Below are 21,332 nucleotides of genomic sequence, written 5' to 3' on the forward strand. Positions count from 1 at the left end.
CTTGACCATTAACATCATGGTCTAGAAAATTGGACTTCGTTCAACAGAAATCCTCACTCGGAGAATTTGGTATAAAGTTGCTCTTTTCTCAAAAGTTCGAGCGTAAGATGGTGATGTTGTTCGTTTTCCTTCTTTACTTAAATAAGTTAAGATGTCATCTATAAATACGATAACAGATTAGTCTATATGAATTTGCATACGCGGTTCAAGAGGTTTATGGATACGGGCGAGCCCTAAATAAATCAAACGGTACTAAGAGAGTTTTACAACTAACGTTGCGAGTTCGGAAAGTGGCTTAGGAGACATCGTCTCACTTAACCCCCAATTGATGATAACCGGAACGGAGGTCGATTTGGAACATACGGGATTCGTGCAAATAATCATAAGGTCATGGATGCGAGGGAGAGGGTATCGGTTTCCAACCGAAAATTACTCAGTTCACAATAATCTATACAAGATGATGGGGAAACATTTTATTTTATTTTTTTTTATTTTTTTTTTTTTTTGAATAGGTTCCGAACTCCCTAGTTCTATAGGTGTCAAGTCAAAAGTCTTAACGTATATCCTCCAATAAAATTTATAGGCACACAATATTTTCCGTCGGTCACTTAAATCGTCTAAGTAGTATCTGGGGGAAAGAGGTGGAATATAAAGAGCACGAGTCAAATCCTTGGTTATAAAACGTCTAACGGTACTCGAATCGAATAAGTATGAAACATACGGTTTGTTGTGAGGAAACATACCCGTGACTAGTCCATCATCGTCTCGGGCATCCTAGGTGTCGATGTCGTAAGTTCAACGGCGCGCGTTGGTTTTTGCTTTATTCTTTGGGCATTCATTCCTAAAATGACCCGATTGGCCGCATTTGTAGCAAATACTCGGCTTTGGTGCGTCGGGCCCCTTTTGAGTGACGGGGGCGGTACTTCCACAATACTTGGCAATATGACCACTACCTTGGCACCGATGGCAAATTAGCTTGCCACATTCACCAAAATGATGCTTGTGGCATTTGTTGCAAAAAGGTCGTGTCCCGGCATAACTTTTCTTGCCGACGGGGGTGAGAGGTTCCTTGGAAAGGTTGTTGTTGTAGTTACTCGATTGGGGGGCTTCCCATTTTCTTTTGTTGTCACCCGACTCATCCTCGGCTTTAGGTGCCGGCACTTCAATCTCGTCTACCGTTTCGATCAATTGACGGGCCATATTCAGGGCCTCTTGGTGATTACTGGGTCTGGATGACATTACTCCTTGTTTGATGCTCTTGGGAAGACCATCCATGTAAAGTTCAACCCTTAGAGGTTCGGGGGTCACGAGGTTTGGGCACATCAAGGATAGCTCAGAAAATCGTTGATTATATGCCTTTAGGTCATTCCCGACCGCTTTTAAAGTTCTTAGTTCGTGTTCGAGCTTACGGGTCTCTTCGCGCGGGAAGTATTCGGTGATCATCTTTTTCTTTAAGTCGGCCCATGAGAGTGTGTGGGCTTCATCGATACCCACCGACAGCACATACGTGTTCCACCATGTGAGGGCGATACCGGCAAAAGTGTGGGTGGAATATTTGACTTTATCTTGGTCCCGACAACCGCTTATGCTAAAAACGGCTTCTGTTTGCTCAAACCATCGGGTGAGCACAACCGGTCCTCCGGTCCCATCGAAGGTGTGAGGTTTGCACCCCATGAAAGTTTTGTAGGAGCAACTCTCGTTTGAATTACCGGCTCCATGGTTGTTGTGGTTGTGGTTGTTATTGATGTCGGAGGAGATACTAGCCATAGCCGCACCTATGGCGGTGGCTATCATGCGTTGTAAAGCTTGTTCGGAAGTTTCATTACGTGGCCCGCGACGGGGAGGCATTGTTCCTTCAAGACACAAGAATATCGTTGATTAGTATTCTCAATAATACTAATCATGACATGGAATGATGATGTAGAGAAAATTTTCCTTGACTCGCCTTAAATTCTTTATGTCATAATGTCGGAATGTCCATATGAATCACCGTAATATAATCCCGGAAATTATATTACCCTGATTCTCATGTGCATTTAACATTACTTCATAAAGTCAAGGTGGCGCGTCAACAAAATTTATCAACGTAAGATCAAGATCGAATACGAGTTAGATATGATAGAAGAGTTCGAGTATAAATGCACAAATAGTCAAGTAATTCCTACTTCTGTCTATATGCCGGTTGTAGTCTAGATTCACCTATGTACCCTATGACTCGGGGTGGACACAAATGAACTCTAAATCCCTACAACCAAGGCTCTGATACCACTTGTAGCGACCCCGACAAATCGTCAAGTGACGGCGTCGACTACGTGGGTCCCATTACCGGGTCATAAGTCTTTATGACAATGTTTGACCAAAATATGTCGCCCTCATATTCAAATAAAGATTGTTTTCAAAGTTTACAAGAATTGTTCAACCAAAAGTTAAGTTACAAGGTTATAAGTACATTTGAAATCTAGGCGACACGGTTTAAAGTAAAGTCAAAAGACGCTCCAAGTAATGCATGTATACTCGACATCCAATGCAAGTATCAAATAGTGAGCGGAAGCATGTATCACATATCGTGCAAGACCTGAGAAAAACATAGAGAAATCTGTCAACGAAAACGTTGGTGAAATCATAGGTTTAGTAAGTATTAAACGTTGTTTTTGAACCACAAGATTTTGTATTTCCATAACGTAGATTATCCAAATCATTTGCATTCCAAAAGTGTTGTTATACGCGAGCACTCAATTATCAAAACTTAACCAACGTTACCCCATCACACAGTGCTAGAACCCGCACTAAAACACAAAAATATATTTCATCCGCATAACGGTAGCGAACCGTCCGAATGAGGGTTTGTTAAACCCGTATGGCCACACAATATAAGTTCTCGCTTACACCCTGCAAGTGTAACTAATGATAATCGAATTGAGGCATTTTTGTTCTAACTCGCACGTGGAATGTTTGTTTTCACACTTGTGTTCAAAACATAAAAGTAAGTAGTACGAGATGTAACAAAGTATATGTTTTCTCAGCCCACGATTTAAAAGTATAAAAGTTGTTGAAAAGGTGGGACTATGATCTCACCTCGAGTGCACGAGTATAAAGGTACTTCAACAAGTAAACGTGTGCATGAAAGTTGCTTAGCCTTGACCTAAACAAGTAAGTTATATCAATTAACCGGTTACGACACAAGGTCGGGTGAAATGTGTTCAATTAGTCCTATGGCTCAATACGACTCGATTAAATATAGCATGTGAATCACGTTGTCAAGTTTTATACAAGAAACAAGTATAAAAGCATGTTAGAATGATTGTATAAAAGTTTGGTTAAGTTTGACTAAAAGTCAAACTTGGTCAAAGTCAACGAAAAAGTCAACGCGTTCGGGTCGGGTCCCGAACTATTTTTCTATGCTAAATATTCATATACAAGTATATTAGAACAAGTTTCATGTGAATCGGAGGTCCGTAGGTCATCAAACATTTCACGTGAAATGGGACGAGGAGGTCAGAATCTGACCAGGCACATCTGCGCGCCGCGCGGGGATGGGGCGCGCCGCGCCACCATCTCTGCAGGTCTGTTTCTGTTTTTCACAAGTATGCACGAGCTAAAAACCAAATAACCACATTTTATGATCCGTAAACAATTAGAACATGTATCTTATATCATCGGAAAGGTAATTTGACGAGGAAAACACCTAGACACATTTCATCAAGCAATTCAACACTTACAACAACCCAAAACCGCATTAAACGTTCATAATCAAAGTTTCAAGTTCTAAAAACGCATTTCATGATTCGGGCAACCAATTTACATGTATGATATGCCGTTTCGAAGGTAATCAAACACACATTGCAACTAAACACTTATCAACAACAATTCATAGCATTTGATGCACCAAAAGTTCATATAAAGCTTATCAACCCTAATCCAAAATCACCAAAATCACTAATCAAGTTTATGAAGTTTTACAAATCAACCTACGCATCAAAACGAAGCTAGTGATACTAGTAACACAATTAAAACATGAACTTTAACAATCAAACAACATTTAATCTTCCAAAATGCAAGATTAAGCAAACCCATTTCAAATGTTCAAACTAGTTACTCAAAACAACAAATCGAGCAAGTAAATCATATATTCATGCTAGACACGAGCCATAGACACTAACTAACACCATTTCAAATCAAAAACACGAATTTAGAGAAATCTAGAGTTTTAGAAATGTTACCCAAAATCGATGAAGTTAGTATCAAATCGTAGAGAATGAAGAGAGGATCACGAAAATGTAATTTGTTTTGTTGTAAGCCTCCTAGATCGAATTTAGATGATGATTTTATGAAGTTGGGGTTTGTGTGTGTGTTCTTGCTAGAGAGAAAGAGATAGAGAGGGAGATGGTTGAATGGTGGTGATTGGGGTGGACTAGTTGACCTAGTCAACTAGTTTGCCCCGTGTCAATTTTAGTCCCTCGAGTTTAGAAGCGGGTGCGGGATTTAACCGATCGAATATTTTTAAAACGCAAGTTAACGAGAGATGTTATAATTAAATAACGAGAATATTATGAACGTTCGTCAACGGAGTCGACGAATTTAAATACGAAAGATATTATTTAAAAAAAAAGACGGTGTTAAAATAAATTTAACGGAAAAACGCGGGATGTTACAAATATCGGGTCTTGTACAAACCATGGCATACATAATACTACCCACGGCTGATGCATATGGAACCTTTTCCATATCCTTCTTGTCTCTTTCCGTCTTTGGTGATTGACTTTTCGATAACTTTAAGGTGCTTCCCAAAGGCATAGAACGAGCCTTTGAATCTTCCATGTTGAACCTCTCTATTACTTTCTCAATATATTTGGATTGAGACAAGTATAGAGTACCCTTCACACGATCACGCACAATACTCATGCCAAGTATTTGCTTAGCACTGCCAAGATCTTTCATCTCGAATTCTCGGGAAAGTAATCCCTTCAACTTGTTAATTTCGGACATGTTTGAACCTGCAAGTAACATGTCATCAACATACAACAATAAGATTATATAAGAAGACTTGGATTTCTTCAAGTAGCAACAGTGATCCGCTTCACATCTTAAGAAACCAATCTTCTTCATAAAATCATCAAACTTCAAGTACCATTGCCGAGGTGCTTGCTTCAATCCATACAAACTTTTCTTTAGCTTACAAACCCACTTCTCTTTACCCTTTACCTCAAAGCCCTCGGGTTACCTCATGTAGATCTCTTCAACAAGATCACCATGCAAGAATGCAGTCTTCACATCTAGTTGCTCTAGATGTAAGTCTTCGGATGCAACCATAGAAAGTACCAAATGGATAGTAGTCATTTTAACTACCGGTGAAAATATCTCTTTGTAGTCAACCCCTTCCTTTTGTTGAAAACCTTTGACTACCAAACGAGCCTTGTACCTTTTCTTGCCATCCATCTCATTCTTGATTCTATATACCCATTTGCTTTGCAATGCCCTTTTATCATGAGGTAACTTCACTAGTGACCAAGTCTTGTTCTTCTCAATTGATCCCATCTCTTCTTTCATGGCAAGTTCCCATTGTATGGATTCTTTTGTTTTTCTTGCCTCAAAGTAACTTTCGGGTTCACCATTCTCGGTATAGAGCAAGTAGTTTACTGATGGAGAATACCTAGGATTAGGTTTGGGCACTCTAGTCGAGCGTCTAAGTGTAGGATTAACCGAAATGGTTGGACCGGTTTCATTTGTAACCTCCTCATCACTAGAACTCGCACTATGTTCGGAATCATCACCGCTTTCCGAATCATCCCCATCATTAGCATTTCCCGACACCTCACCGTCATTCGGCAATTCATTGTTTCCCAAACTCCCACTAGAACCTGCAAGATCATCAATAGAAACATCGTCAAAAGTAACTTGACTCGGTTTAGGACTCCCCGTTTTCGGTTTGCCATAGACCGAATCTTCATCAAAAGTAACATCTCGCGAACGAATTACTTTTCTAGCTTCGTTGTCCCAACAACGATAACCCATTTCATCCGACCCGTAGCCTATGAAAATACACTTCTTTGACTTAGCTTCAAGCTTGTCTTTATCCGCATCTTTGGTCTTCACATATGCATTACACCCAAAGATCCTAAGGTGACCATAACTCACCTTCTTGCCTTGCCATTCTTCCTCGGGAATTCGGAAACCCAACGGTGTTGAGGGTCCCCTATTTATCAAATAAGCCGCTGTGTTAACCGCATCCGCCCAAAACATTTTAGGCAAACCGGCATGTAGTCTCATACTCTTAGCCCTTTCATTTAACGTACGATTCATACGTTCGACGACCCCATTGTGTTGCGGTGTCTCCGGTACCGTTTTCAACATTCTAATACCGAGCTTTGCACAATGGTCTTTAAACTCAAGACTACCATATTCTCCTCCATTATCCGACTTTAAGCACTTAACCTTCAAGTTAGTCTCATTTTCTACCATAGCTTTCCACTTCACAAAAGTATTAAATACATCGGATTTAGCTTTAAGAAAATAAACCCATACCTTTCGAGTGGAGTCGTCAATGAAGGTGACATAATAACGAGAACCTCCATGTGATTCTACATTAGTTGGACCAAACACATCCGTATGAACGAGCTCCAATTTCTCCAACTTAGGTGCATTCCCTGATTTCCCAAAAGTCACCTTCTTTTGCTTCCCATAAACACATGGTTCGCAAAACCCAAGTTCTACCTTCTTCAAATCCGGAATTCTCCCACTCGAAACAAGCATCTTCATACCCATCTCACTCATATGCCCGAGTCTTCGGTGCCATAGAGTTGATTCGGACTCAACATTAACCGTAGCAACCACCCTGTCTTCATCAAATACTTCAACCATATAAAATGTTCCCCTTTTATGTCCACGAGCCACAATACTACTACCCTTAACCACCTTCCATTGGTGGTTTTCAAAAGTAACCGCGTTACCTTCATCATCTAATTGACCAACCGAAATAAGTTTCCTTTTCAATTTAGGAATGTACCTTACGTTCTTCAAAGTCCAATTAGAACCAAGAGTAGTCTTCAAAACAACATCTCCAATGCCCTCTATGTTGAGTTGCTTGTTGTCCGCCAATCTCACCTTGCCTTGATATGAATGAAAATTCTTCATCATGCTTTTGATATGAGTAGCATGAAACGAAGCTCCCGAATCCAAGATCCAAGACTCCATAGAATTTTCAACACTACACAAAAGTGCATCATCACTTTCCCCTTCGGCCAAGTTTACACCTTTCGTGGAACCATTTTTGCAATTCCTTTGAAAGTGCCCTTTTTGATTGCAACCCCAACAAGTAACTTCACTTCTATCTTTCGATGGATGCCTCTTCTTAGACTTCTTCCTACCCTTCTTCTCACCGCGTTCAAATTTTCTACCACGGTTGTCGGTACTTAACAAAGAGCCGGATGTCGATTCTCCTGAGTTTCTTCTACGAGTATCTTCACCAAGAATCAAATCCCTTATAGCTTCAAACGCTAGCTTAGTAGTTCCCGTAGAGCTACTAATCGCGGTAACCGTACCCGACCAACTTTCCGGTAATGATGAAAGCAAGATAAGTGCTTTTAGTTCATCATCAAACTTAATCTCTACCGATTCAAGTCTTGAAACGATATTATTAAATTCATTGATATGATCCGTTGCACTCGTACCTTCCTTCATCTTAGTATTAAACAATTGGCGCATGAGAAATACCTTATTTGCAGCTGTAGGTTTCTCATACATGTTAGAGAGTGCTTTCAAGCAAGCAAACGTCGTCTTCTCATTCACAACGTTGTATGTAACGTTCTTAGCAAGTGAAAGACGAATAGCACCCAAAGCTTGACGATCCAAAAGCGGTCCAATCGGCATCATCCATGCTTTCGGGCTTGGTCTCTAACAAGGGTTGGTGTAGCTTCTTTTGATACAAGTAATCTTCAATTTGCATCTTCCAAAAGCCAAAGTTTCTTCCATCTAATCGGTCGATTCTAAACTTCCCATCTTCCGCCATCGTTCCCTTAACGAAACCTTGTGCTCTAGATACCAGTTGTTAGGATATTAGGACCCAAACAACGCTAGTAATTCTACAAGATTACTAGCCGAGTAGTGATACTATCAAGATCACTCAACCCACTTAATGAACGAAAGATAATAAATGCGAAAAAGTAAATCGACACAAGATATAACGTGGTTATATGCAATCGTTGTGATTGCTTTAGTCCACGGACCAACTAGAGATCGTTTATTTACTGAATATTTGAGAGTGGTGTGTTACAATGACTATGAATGAGCTCTATATATAGAGCAAACAAGAAACCAACCAAACTACAACTTGATCTTCAAGTGTGCTAGTAATCATGAAAGATAAACCAACTAGCCATGCTTTACACCCACTAATGACATGATCACAGCCACAATTAGTGGTGTAAAGCAACCCACTAAGCACCTAAAGTGAAAGGAGAATCAATCAAGATCGGATCCCATGTGTGCAAGTTGCCCACTTGCTGCCAGACATCGTGCGCGCCGTGCACACTTAAACGTGCGCGCCGTGCACACTCCCAAACTTCGAGCAAGCCTTCTGATCAAAACTTCTCTAGTGCGCGCAGGGAGCGCGCCGCGCACCATCACCGCGCACAATCAATTTTCTCTGTTTTTGATCTGTTTTTCTCTGTTTCACGCTTACCGAAATCTGCAAAATCAGTTTTTAGTGACACTTTTTCCAGTTTTGTTTAAATGTCTCCACACTCCAACAATCTCTCCAATTGTCGAGGATCTAAAAGACTTGACGCTTGACATAGATTCACTTTTGTCCTTGAAGTGAAAGTGTGGTGGTAAATGTCGCGACAATCTGAATGCTGCTTTAAGTTACTGATAATCAAAATTTAATAAAATCTAAACTATCATTATTGTGCACTATATACAGTATATTTACTGATCTAAATTATTTTCAGGTACAAGGTGTGTGTAAGAGTTGAAGATGTTACGGAAGATATAAGTGGCACAGCTACGTTGACATTATTTAAAAGCATTGTGAGCAAGTACGTTACGAAGTCTGCTTATGTGCTCCAAAAGTCTTTGTCAGAGGATCAAGACCAGCCTGATGAACTGGATAAGCTATTAGACAACACTCTTTTGTTCAAGCTTGAAGTAACCAAGTACAGTTTGAAAGCAATTCATCCGACCTATACGATCAAAGATGCTACATCCGAACCTGCTTTTGTGGAGAAGTTTCTGGAAGAGTTTAAGAAGGAGCAGGTTTTTATGCACATTTCTTAGATCTTATACTTAAATACCTTACACCATTACTGTTTTCCACACTATTCCATAACTACTTCATACGTATTGCAATATTAAAAAAAAATTTATTGCACGGAGGGGAAACAATACAAGTTTAAATCCAGTCAAACCACTGTATCCCAGGAACTTTCACGAGCTACAAACGTACTTACAATTATGATCTCTTACAATGGAGTTTTCTGTCTTATGTTCATAATACAGTTTTGTTGTTAGAGTTCAAAACACACACTTACTTTTTTTCTATTCATATTTCAGTGTGGATCTACTGTCACTCCAGATGTTGAGGAATCTATCAATCTATCAAACAACACCAGTTACACTCCACCAAAAAAATGATCAAACAAGAATCTGGAGAAACTCCAATTTCAGTCAAATGCTCATCATCCAAGGCAAAGAAGTCTATTTTAGCGGACTAATAGACTGTTTGACTGGATCCTTTATCAAGTGTTGAAACTTGATTACACTATTTTAGTTTTAGATTATTTTGAATTTCATGGTTATTTGTGGTATTTCGTTATAACAGTGTTCATCTAAATTATGTTTGGTGCTTTGTGTCTTTTTTTATCTCATCATCTTTGATAAGTTACAAAGATTTTAAATGTTTCCAATTATAATCTTATTCTGTTTGCTATTACATTCATTTTCAACACATTCAGTGTTCTTAATTAAATATATTTGTCAACGTGTTAGTTATGAAATACGATTATGCTTTTTGATATCTCAACTTTCAGCTTACACAAAGTAAATTTCGATTAATTACTCCACAACATAAATTAATCATAAAGAAAAATAGGTTGATATTTATCAACAAATATTGTTCTTCACATAAACATCATTTTTTTTTCACTATCGTAAACAATTTTAAAGAACAACAAAATACATTGACTTTTATTAAAACTTTTTTTTCTTTCGGAATTTGTAAGAATTGTGTATAATTGTCTGTTTACTTATATACACAGCAACAATAATATTAAAAGCACTCAAGTGAATTGGACCATTTTTAACAAATCCACATTTACCTAATATGAATCATTTGGCCGATTTGTTGATACTTCATACTTTAGATGACAGGTATCCCATAATGCTATTAATTGGGCCGACGGTTTAATGGTCGCACCAAAAATATTTCACCCACCTAACACTTCCCTTTAGAAGCTTATCACTCTTCAAGAACACCAACCAAGAACAACGTGTATGTTTCGATTTCTTCTTCTATTTCATTCATATACATACTTTATATTTAGATTCACAACCTTTAAACTGGTAAGGTTTCGAAAACCTAGACCATCGTTTGCTGATTTTTTATTAATTAGTAAGTATTACTTATCAAAAATATGTAAAGAACTATAGATAAAGGCACTAAAAAAAATTAAAGATAAACAACGTTTATCTTTATGAACTGATTTTCTATATTCGTAGATTATTTTTTTAATCCACGAAATACTTACAATCAATGATTTTAAATACATATACTTTTAAAATCTTTGTACCAGTTTTTTTATAAATCATGTATTTAATTAAAAGTATAAAAAATCAATTTGATACAACTTACTTGCAATCTTGATTATATACAGTAATAATAAAAGCACATATTATAGTTTGCTACACATGCAACACTTTTTTTAAACCTAATTTGTTAATGTATATAACACTTATAAATTTGGACATTTGGTTGTTAAGGGTTTAGAAAATGTAAAATACATAAAGATAATGTAATCAAATAGCTTAGTTTTTCAAACACAGGCACATATATTTGCTTCATAATGTCTTGCTATACGATTTATTTGGTAATACTCTTCATATGTATGTTTCAAGAGATTTTTCATATATATTGTTGACCAATGTTTTTAAGTAACAGATTCATACATAAAATGAAAATAAAAAATGATCTATGCTTGGTACACAATATCTCCCAATTGATGTTCACTACAAGAAAAATGCTCATTTGTAACTGATAATCCTAAAAACGAACATATATTTCATAGCATTATTCCCCAAGAAAGACAAGCTTTTAGTTGCAATTGTTCTATTTATAAGTGATATTCGTTTAAATATTAAAAGGTGATGACAAAAGACAGATACGACGAATTGAAGACGCAAACGACCAAAAAGCTCAAAAGTACAAAATACAATCAAAGTGGTTCCAATTATTGATAAGAAACGTCTCGAAATTACAAGAGTACAAGATTCAAAACGCAAAGTACAAGATATTAAATTATTCGCAAGGACGTTCGAAAATCCGGAACCGGAACCAGAGCCAACTCTCAACGCTCGACGCAACGGACTAAAAATTACAAGTCAACTATGCACATAAATATAATATAATATATAATTAATTATATAAATTATATATTTATATTATATTTATATATTATATTCCGTCGGCAGATTAAAAGACAAAGATGTGTGGGCTGGAAATACGATCTCCGCGACTCGCGGAGTTTGAAGAAGAAAAGGGCCGCAAGTCGCGGAGCCCCAAATGTTGAAACTGCCTATAAAGCTCGCGCATTCTGATTGTAAAAAAATATCATATATATCAATCTCTCTATCTATATACGTAATATTTATATTTATAATTTATATTTTAATTTTAATTTTAATTTTAATCCTAATAATAAGGGTATGTTAGCGAATGTTGTAAGGGTGTAAGTCAAAATTCTGTCCGTGTAACGCTACGCTATTTTTAATCATTGTAAGTTATGTTCAACCTTTTTAATTTAATGTCTCGTAGCTAAGTTATTATTATGCTTATTTAATACCGAAGTAATCGTGATGTTGGGCTAATTACTAAAATTGGGTAATTGGGCTTTGTACCATAATTGGGGTTTGGATAAAAATACGACACTTGTGGAAATTAGACTATGGGCTATTAATGGGTTTTATATTAACTAAACAATACCTTGTTAATTTAATATACAAACTTATAATTCGACGTATTTATATATAACCACATACGCTTGACTGGGTACGGTGGGCGGGTTATCTATAAATACCAATAATTATTCATTTTACCGGACACGGAACTGGATTAATAGTTAATAGATTTGTTGAAACAGGGGTGAATTACATTCAAGGGTAATTGGTGTAATTGTTAACAAAGTAGTAAAACCTTGGTTTACACGCAGTCGATAACCTGGTGTATTCATTAAACAAAGTATTAAAACCTTGTTACAATTCGAATCCCCAATTAGTTGGAATATTTGACTTCGAGAATAAGAATAATTTGACGAAGGCTTTCGCTCTTTATATTTATGACTGATGGACTATTATGGACAAATCCGTATGGACATATTAAATAATCCAGGACAAAGAACAATTAATCCATGGACATAAAACTAAAATCAACACGTCAAACATCATGATTACGGAAGTTTAAATAAGCATAATTCTTTTATTTCATATTTAATTTCCTTTATTTTATATTTAATTGCACTTCTAATTATCGCACATTTATTGTTATTGTATTTAATTGCACTTTTTAATTATCGCAAGTTTATTTTATCGCACTTTTATTATTTGCAATTTCATTATTGTTATTTACTTTACGCTTTAAATTAAGTCTTTTATTTATATTTTACATTTGGTTTTAACTGCGACTAAAGTTTTAAAATCGACAAACCGGTCATTAAACGGTAAAAACCCCCCTTTATAATAATAATATTACTTATATATATATTTGTATTTTTATAAAATAAAACTAACATAGCGTTAAGCTTTGTTTAAAAGATTCCCTGTGGACCGAACCGGACTTACTAAAAACTACACTACTGTACGATTAGGTACACTGCCTATAAGTGTTGTAGCAAGGTTTAAGTATATCCATTCAATAAATAAATAAATATCTTGTGTAAAATTGTATCGTATTTAATAGTATTTCCTAGTAAAATTTAAAGCTATTTTATATACACCTCGCATAACATCAAGTATATTTTTGGCGCCGCTGCCGAGGACTCTTAAACGCCGAAAGCACAACGCTAAATATTTAAAAAAAAAAAGATTTTTATTTTTAGTTTACTTTTATTAAAATTCACTTTTGTAAAAATACGTTTTTAATTATTCGAAAATATAAAAGAAAAACAAAAATTTATATATTTTTTTAAGATTTTGTTAAATATTTAAGTTTTATAGAGTTTCTTTATTTTTATTTTATAAAAATATAAGTTTTATTTAAATATTTTTATTTAAAACATATAAAAAAAAACGCGTCGAATTTTAATCAACCTGTCATCTGAAAATTGGAACCCCGCAACTCGCGGAGTTTGCAGCTTCGAATACCGCGACTCGCGGAGCCACCCTGACACGAACAGGAAGCCCTAATCTCGCATTTAATACGGTGTAATTATTATTATTATTTTTTTATAACCCTAATTAGGTTGTTGTATTAATTTAATTAGTAATTATTTTTTATTATTATTTTGTTTAATAAGTTTAATTAAATTATAAAATTAATAGTTTTATAAAATAAATAATATAAAAATAATATTTTTATAAAAATTGTACTTTTTACAACTTTTAGTATATTTTTATATTTTGTCCCTTTTTAATTGTTTTAGCGTAATATTTGTATTTTTCGCTCGTATTTAGTTTTAAACTTAGTTTTTGCCATAGTTATTTTTTATTTCTAGATTTTTAGGCTTTGCCGTAAAATCCCTTAAGTGCCTTTTCTTTAGACTAAGATTTAGGTACTTTAGAATTTTGCGACGCCTTTTTAAGTTTTAGTTTCTTTTTAAGTTATTGCCATTTGGAATATAGTTTTTCTTGTAAGCTTTAATATTTTTAGACACCTTTTACTATGTATCAATTATCATTCCAATTAGTAATCTCAATTTGCGATTATAATTTTAAGTTAGTGATAGTAGTAAGGTTGGGTTAGTCTAGTGTTTTTAAGTTCTATAAGTCACTCTTTTTCTTTCTTATTTTTATTTTTCGATCTTTTTCTGACACGCTCTTTTTCTTTCTTATTTCTCGCTATTCTAGTTTTAGGACATAGATTTTTTTTTTTATTATTCTACTTCTATCTAAATTTCTTAAAATTACGAAAATTTATTTTAAGTGGTTAAATTGATAGACATCAAAATTTGCTGGTTCGTAGTAATAGTTGGATTTGTACGTGGACCGGGTTATTGGAGCCAAACAGTCCTCAATTATATTGAGACCAAACGAATCCTGCCCCTCTGCTGCATCTTTTGGCTATTCGAAACGTGGGCAAAATCAGAAAAGTCTATTAATTGGATAACTTATATAATTTTTCTTTCCTTTTTAAAAACTAATAGGATATTCAGTGAATGCACCGAGCAAGACGTTCACCACCTTTTGTACGTTCACCACCTGTAACTAGATCAAGACATTTAGCAAATATTACCGCCGTTGATTTTTCTTTAGAATCGTCATCCAGTCGACCAAGTACTCCAATTCAAATTTCCGATAATCCATTTTTTGAACCCGACCTCACAATTGAGAATCCGGAGAATATTCAGGGACGATTCATAGATCCTGAACCATTAAATTTTCCTCCGGAACCACCAATCATTCAAACAAAGATTGTTGAGGAACGAACCATTAAATCAGAATCCTCTAGTGATTCCGATTCAACAAATTCAATTATGGAGAATCTAGAACCTTTAAGTATGGAAGACCGAATGAGAGCTAAACGCACTGGCCAAGGTCACGCAATTACTCATCCTAACATTAATACGCCAGATTATGAAATCAAAGGACAAATTCTACACATGGTGACTAATCAATGCCAATTTAGTAGTGCGCCGAAGGAAGATCCAAATAAACATCTTCGTACCTTTAATAGGATCTGCACTCTATTTAAAATCCGAGAAGTGGAGGATGAACAGATATATCTCATGTTATTTCCCTGGACTTTAAAGGGAGAAGCCAAAGATTGGTTGGAATCGTTACCTGAAGGGGCGATTGATACATGGGACGTTTTAGTTGAAAAATTTCTTAAACAATTCTTTCCGGCATCTAAAGCCGTAAGACTTCAAGGAGAAATTGTTACGTTCACACAGAAGCCAAATGAAACTCTATATGAGGCGTGGACAAGATTTGGAAAGTTATTAAGAGGATGTCCGCAACATGGTTTAGACACCTGTCAAATAGTACAAATATTCTACCAAGGATGCGACATCACTACAAGGAAAGACATAGATATAGCAGCTGGTGGTTCTATTATGAAGAAAACCGAAACTGATGCTTATAAAATTATTGATAACACTGCTTCCTACTCACATGAGTGGCACCAAGAAAAAGATATCGTTAGATCATCTAAAGCAGCTAGAGCCGATTCTAGCCATGACTTAGATTCCATTTCCGCAAAGATAGATGCTGTGGAGAGACGAATGGAAAAGATGACTAAGGATATTCACTCAATACGAATTAGTTGTGAGCAGTGTGGAGGACCACATTTGACAAAAGATTGTCTCAATATTGAATTAACAATGGAACAAAGAGAGAATATTTCATACATAAACCAAAGGCCTGGAAATAATTATCAGAATAATTATCAACCGCCAAGACCTATTTACAATCAAAATCAGAACTATAACCGAAATATTCCATACAACAACCAACAAGGTCCTATCAATCAACAAGTGTCCAACAATAATTACAATCAGCAAAGACCTAATTTTCAAAACAAACCACCACAACCCGATGATAAAAAGCCGAATTTAGAAGATATGATGACGAAGCTAGTTGAAACTCAAACGCAGTTTTTCACATCTCAAAAACAAACAAATGAACAAAATGCTCAAGCATTTAGAAATCAACAAGCGTCTATTCAAAATCTGGAACAAGAAGTAAGTAACCTAGCAAGGTTAATAGGTGAAAGAAAACCGGGAAGTCTACCTAGTGATACAAATGCTAACCCCCGGAATGAGACAGCTAAAGCCATTACCACAAGAAGTGGTACAACACTTAAACCACCTGAAATACCTGTAACTTCTGATGAAGCTATTCCTACTCCACAAGAAACACAACCTGATCAAGATAAGGAAAAAGAACCGGTAGTTGAAAAGGTTAATGAATATAACACAGTTAAGGCTAAACCTTATGTTAAACCATACCAACCACCACTTCCTTACCCGAGTAAAATGAAGAAAGAGAAACTTGAAGCCGAGCAATCCAAATTCTTGGATATGTTTAAACAAATAAATGTAAATCTTCCTTTCATTGATGTGATTTCAGGAATGCCTAGATATGCTAAATTCTTGAAAGATCTGATCACGAATAGAAAGAAAATGGAAGAACTCTCGGCTGTTACCATGAATGCTAATTGTTCAGCAGTGCTGTTGAATAAGATACCGGAAAAACTATCTGATCCAGGAAGTTTCACAATTCCATGTTTTCTGGGTAGTCTTAGTTCAATAGAAGCATTAGCAGACTTAGGTGCTAGTATAAATTTAATGCCGTATTCACTATACGCTAAACTAGACTTTGGAGAATTGAAACCAACCAGAATAAGTATACAACTAGCCGATCGATCAATAAAATATCCTAGAGGGATAATGGAGAATATGCTAGTTAAAGTTGGTACTTTAGTATTTCCAGTAGATTTTGTTGTTCTGGACATGGAAGAAGATTCTCAAGTTCCTCTCATATTAGGAAGACCATTCTTAAACACGGCTAAAGCAATGATAGACGTGTTCGGTAAGAAATTGACCCTAAGTATAGAGGACGAGAGTGTTACCTTTTCAGTTGATAGAGCAATGCAACAACCACAATCTGCAGATGATACATGTTATTATATTCAAACTATAGATTCACATGCAGAATTATTAGAAGAATTTCCAGAATTACAAGGAACAGGAGAATGTTCTTTAGGAGAAAGTACTGAACCAATTGATGAAGCTGAAATGTTAGCTACACTTATAGCTAATGGATATGAACCAACAACAGAAGAAATTCAAATGCTAAAAGAAGAAGACAGATATCGATATTCAAAAATATACTTGATGTTATGCGAGGTGTATATAAAATAGCTTTAAATTTTACTGGGAAATACTATTAAATACGATACAATTTTACACAAGATATTTATTTATTTATTGAATGGATATACTTAAACCTTGCTACAACACTTATAGGCAGTGTACCTAATCGTACAGTAGTGTAGTTTTTAGTAAGTCCGGTTCGGTCCACAGGGAATCTTTTAAACAAAGCTTAACGCTATATTAGTTTTATTTTATAAAAATACAAATATATATATAAGTAATATTATTATTATAAAGGGGGTTTTTACCGTTTAATGACCGGTTTGTCGATTTTAAAACTTTAGTCGCAGTTAAAACCAAATGTAAAATATAAATAAAAGACTTAATTTAAAGCGTAAAGTAAATAACAATAATGAAATTGCGAATAATAAAAGTGCGATAAAATAAACTTGCGATAATTAAAAAGTGCAATTAAATACAATAACAATAAAAGTGCGATAATTAGAAGTGCAATTAAATATAAAATAAAGGAAATTAAATATGAAATAAAAGAATTATGCTTATTTAAACTTCCGTAATCATGATGTTTGACGTGTTGATTTTAGTTTTATGCCCATGGGTTAATTGTTCTTTGCCCTGGATTATTTAATATGTCCATACGGATTTGTCCATAATAGTCCATCAGACATAAATATAAAGAGCGAAAGCCTTCGTCAAATTATTCTTATTCCCGAAGTCAAATATTCCAACTAATTGGGGATTCGAATTGTAACAAGGTTTTAATACTTTGTTTAATGAATACACCAGGTTATCGACTGTGTGTAAACCAAGGTTTTACTACTTTGTTAACAATTACACCAATTACCCTTGAATATAATTCACCCCTGTTTCAACAAGTCTATTAACTATTAATCCAGTTCCGTGTCCGGTAAAATGAATAATTATTGGTATTTATAGATAACCCGCCCACCGTACCCAGTCAAGTGTATGTGGTTATATATAAATACGTCGAATTATAAGTTTGTATATTAAATTAACAAGGTATTGTTTAGTTAATATAAAACCCATCAATAGCCCATAGTCTAATTTCCACAAGTGTCGTATTTTTATCCAAACCCCAATTATGGTACAAAGCCCAATTACCCAATTTTAGTAATTAGCCCAACATCACGATTACTTCGGTATTAAATAAGCATAATAATAACTTAGCTACGAGACATTAAATTAAAAAGGTTGAACATAACTTACAATGATTAAAAATAGCGTAGCGTTACACGGACAGAATTTTGACTTACACCCTTACAACATTCGCTAACATACCCTTATTATTAGGATTAAAATTAAAATTAAAATTAAAATATAAATTATAAATATAAATATTATGTATATAGATAGAGAGATTGATATATATGATATTTTTTTACGATCAGAATGCGCGAGCTTTATAGGCAGTTTCAACATTTGGGGCTCCGCGACTCGCAGCCCTTTTCTTCTACAAACTTCGCAAGTCGCGGAGATCGTATTTCCAGCCCACACATCTTTGTCTTTTAATCTGTCGACGGAATTTAATATATAAATATAATATAAATATATAATTTATATAATTAATTATATATTATATGTGTATAGTTGACTTGTAATTTTTAGTCCGTTGCGTCGAGCGTTGAGAGTTGGCTCTGGTCCCGGTTCCGGATTTTCGAACGTCCTTGTGAATAATTTAATATCTTGTACTTTGCGTTTTGAATGTTGTACTCTTGTAATTTCGAGACGTTTCTTATCAATAATTGGAACCACTTTGATTGTATTTTGTACTTTTGAGCTTTTTGGTCGTTTGCGTCTTCAATTCGTCGAATCTGTTTTTTATCTTCACCTTTTAATATTTAAACGAATATCACTTGTAAATAGAACAATTGCAACTAAAAGCTTGTCTTTCTTGGGGAATAATGCTATGAAATATATGTTCGTTTTTAGCATTATCAAATATTCCCACACTTGAGCGTTGCTTGTCCTCAAGCAATATAGTCTTGAAATACTAGAATCACTTCTTTATTCTTCACACTTTGTACATCAGTGATTTCTATACGGCGGTATAAACAATGGTAGTAACGATATGGTTTACAGTCCCACATGACTATAAAAATTTAGATCCATTAAGGAAATTGGATCTTTATGAAAACATTTGATCTTTTGAAAATTAAATCTAGTTTTTACCCTAGATAAGTTTTCCGGAATAACCCTTCACCGGTGTTTGCAAATTATTTTTGTGGGTTTGGTGGGTTTCATATTTGAAAATTTTAGCTCAAAACTTATGGTTTTGTGTCACCCACTTCCTAACCTTGTATTAGGAAAGCAACACGTCCAGTTTACTTGTCCCGTATATTACCTTTCGGTAAACTACCGTCCGGTTGTAAAGGAAAGCGTTGAACAAGCAACTGTTAAGGCAATGTCCCCTGACATGCTTTTAATTATGGTCTATAACGTGTCGGACGCAATTACTATACTTGGTAGGAGCAATAGTAAAGCTCACCCTTATGATTTTTCGGTCTGGCACAAGGTCCTGTCTTTGACCATTCAATGCAACTACCGTTCTTACGGTTGACACCCGATTTGGTTCAGGTGACCTAATGAATTCCAGGTGAATTCCTAGGATTTTACGTTCAATGGTAATGAACGCATTGAAAATGGGTTTTTAGAAAACAAATCGGTTTGTAATTTTGATCAAAATATTTTCTCGTTCAGGCTCGAGTTTAGATATCATTGAATTCCATGAGTTTGTAATTCTCAATCTTTAAGGTCAATCTCAAGGATTGAGTAATATCAGGCTTAAAAGCTGATTTTTGATCTTTTAGGAGATTATCCTTTCTGGGAATCTGATTCATTAGTCTTATCAAGCTAATTTGCACGGTGCCCCCCCATTGTACGAGATAAATCCTTCTCATGGTTAGGATAAATCTGACCACTTGGCGACCCTGTTTAATGCTGAGGTCCGTGGATTTCCTGCTGATTTTAGTGATGACTTTTCTAGATTTTTCGTCAACCTACAGCTGGTCTGGACGACAACTTCTTGACCTAAATCAAGAAGCGTGTTTCTTTTTCGGAAGACTTTACTTCCTTTTAATGATGGAATTGATTCATCGTGTAGATCCATCTTTCTTACAGTAAATCAGGTAAAACTTTTTAGTTTAGTCCAAAGCAAAAGTATTTTCAGTTATTTGTACAAAAATATGTGACATATGTTTTGAATAACTTGGAGAATTTTCCCACACTTGGCTTTTATTTTCCTTTTTATTGTCCTCTATTCCATTTTAAATGAATTTTAACATTTTGGTTTGTTTCTCAATTTATGTCCTTTCCGAGGTAACAATAATTTCGGTGTTAACACCTAGTTTTATCGTTCATAAATATGTATAAACATGATTTTGAGTTCATTTAGTTGAAAATTTTTTAAAAATTTTACTAGAATTGGGTAGTCAGTATATAAGACTAGGGCTGTTCTTTATTATCAGAGGGCACTAGATTCTAATACAACTACTACTTTACTAATATTTCTAATGGTAACCAAGTGTATAAGGTAAAAATTTTAAAATTCGAAAGAATATTCCCACACTTGAGCGTTGCTTGTCCTCAAGCAATATAGTCTTGAAATACTAGAATCACTTCTTTATTATTCACACTTTGTACATCAGTGATTTCTATACGGCGGTATAAACAATGGTAGTAGCGATATGGTTTACAGTCCCACATGACTATAAAAATTTAGATCCATTAAGGAAATTGGATCTTTATGAAAACATTTGATCTTTTGAAAATTAAATCTAGTTTTTACCCTAGATAAGTTTTCCTGAATAACCCTTCACCGGTGTTTGCAAATTATTTTTGTGGGTTTGGTGGGTTTCATATTTGAAAATTTTAGCTCAAAACTTATGGTTTTGTGTCACCCACTTGCTAACCTTGTATTAGGAAAGCAACACGTCCAGTTTACTTGTCCCGTATATTACCTTTCGGTAAACTACCGTCCGGTTGTAAAGGAAAGCGTTGAACAAGCAACTGTTAAGGCAATGTCCCCTGACATGCTTTTAATTATGGTCTATAACGTGT

General features: G+C 35.2%; 1 protein-coding gene across 1 annotated transcript in view; it reads left to right on the plus strand.

Moving 5' to 3' along the window:
• Window positions 1–9,627, plus strand: part of LOC139897633 (uncharacterized) — a 33,831-nt gene extending 24,204 nt beyond the window's left edge. The window contains exons 6-8 of the mRNA XM_071880332.1: window positions 8,946–9,249; window positions 9,370–9,435; window positions 9,547–9,627. Coding sequence (XP_071736433.1) covers window positions 8,946–9,249; window positions 9,370–9,435; window positions 9,547–9,627 — 451 coding nt within the window. The remainder of the gene's footprint in view (window positions 1–8,945; window positions 9,250–9,369; window positions 9,436–9,546) is intronic.
• The last annotated feature ends 11,705 nt before the right edge of the window (window positions 9,628–21,332 follow it).

Source organism: Rutidosis leptorrhynchoides, chromosome 1 (genome assembly GCF_046630445.1).
Source record: "Rutidosis leptorrhynchoides isolate AG116_Rl617_1_P2 chromosome 1, CSIRO_AGI_Rlap_v1, whole genome shotgun sequence".
NCBI lineage: Eukaryota > Viridiplantae > Streptophyta > Magnoliopsida > Asterales > Asteraceae > Rutidosis > Rutidosis leptorrhynchoides.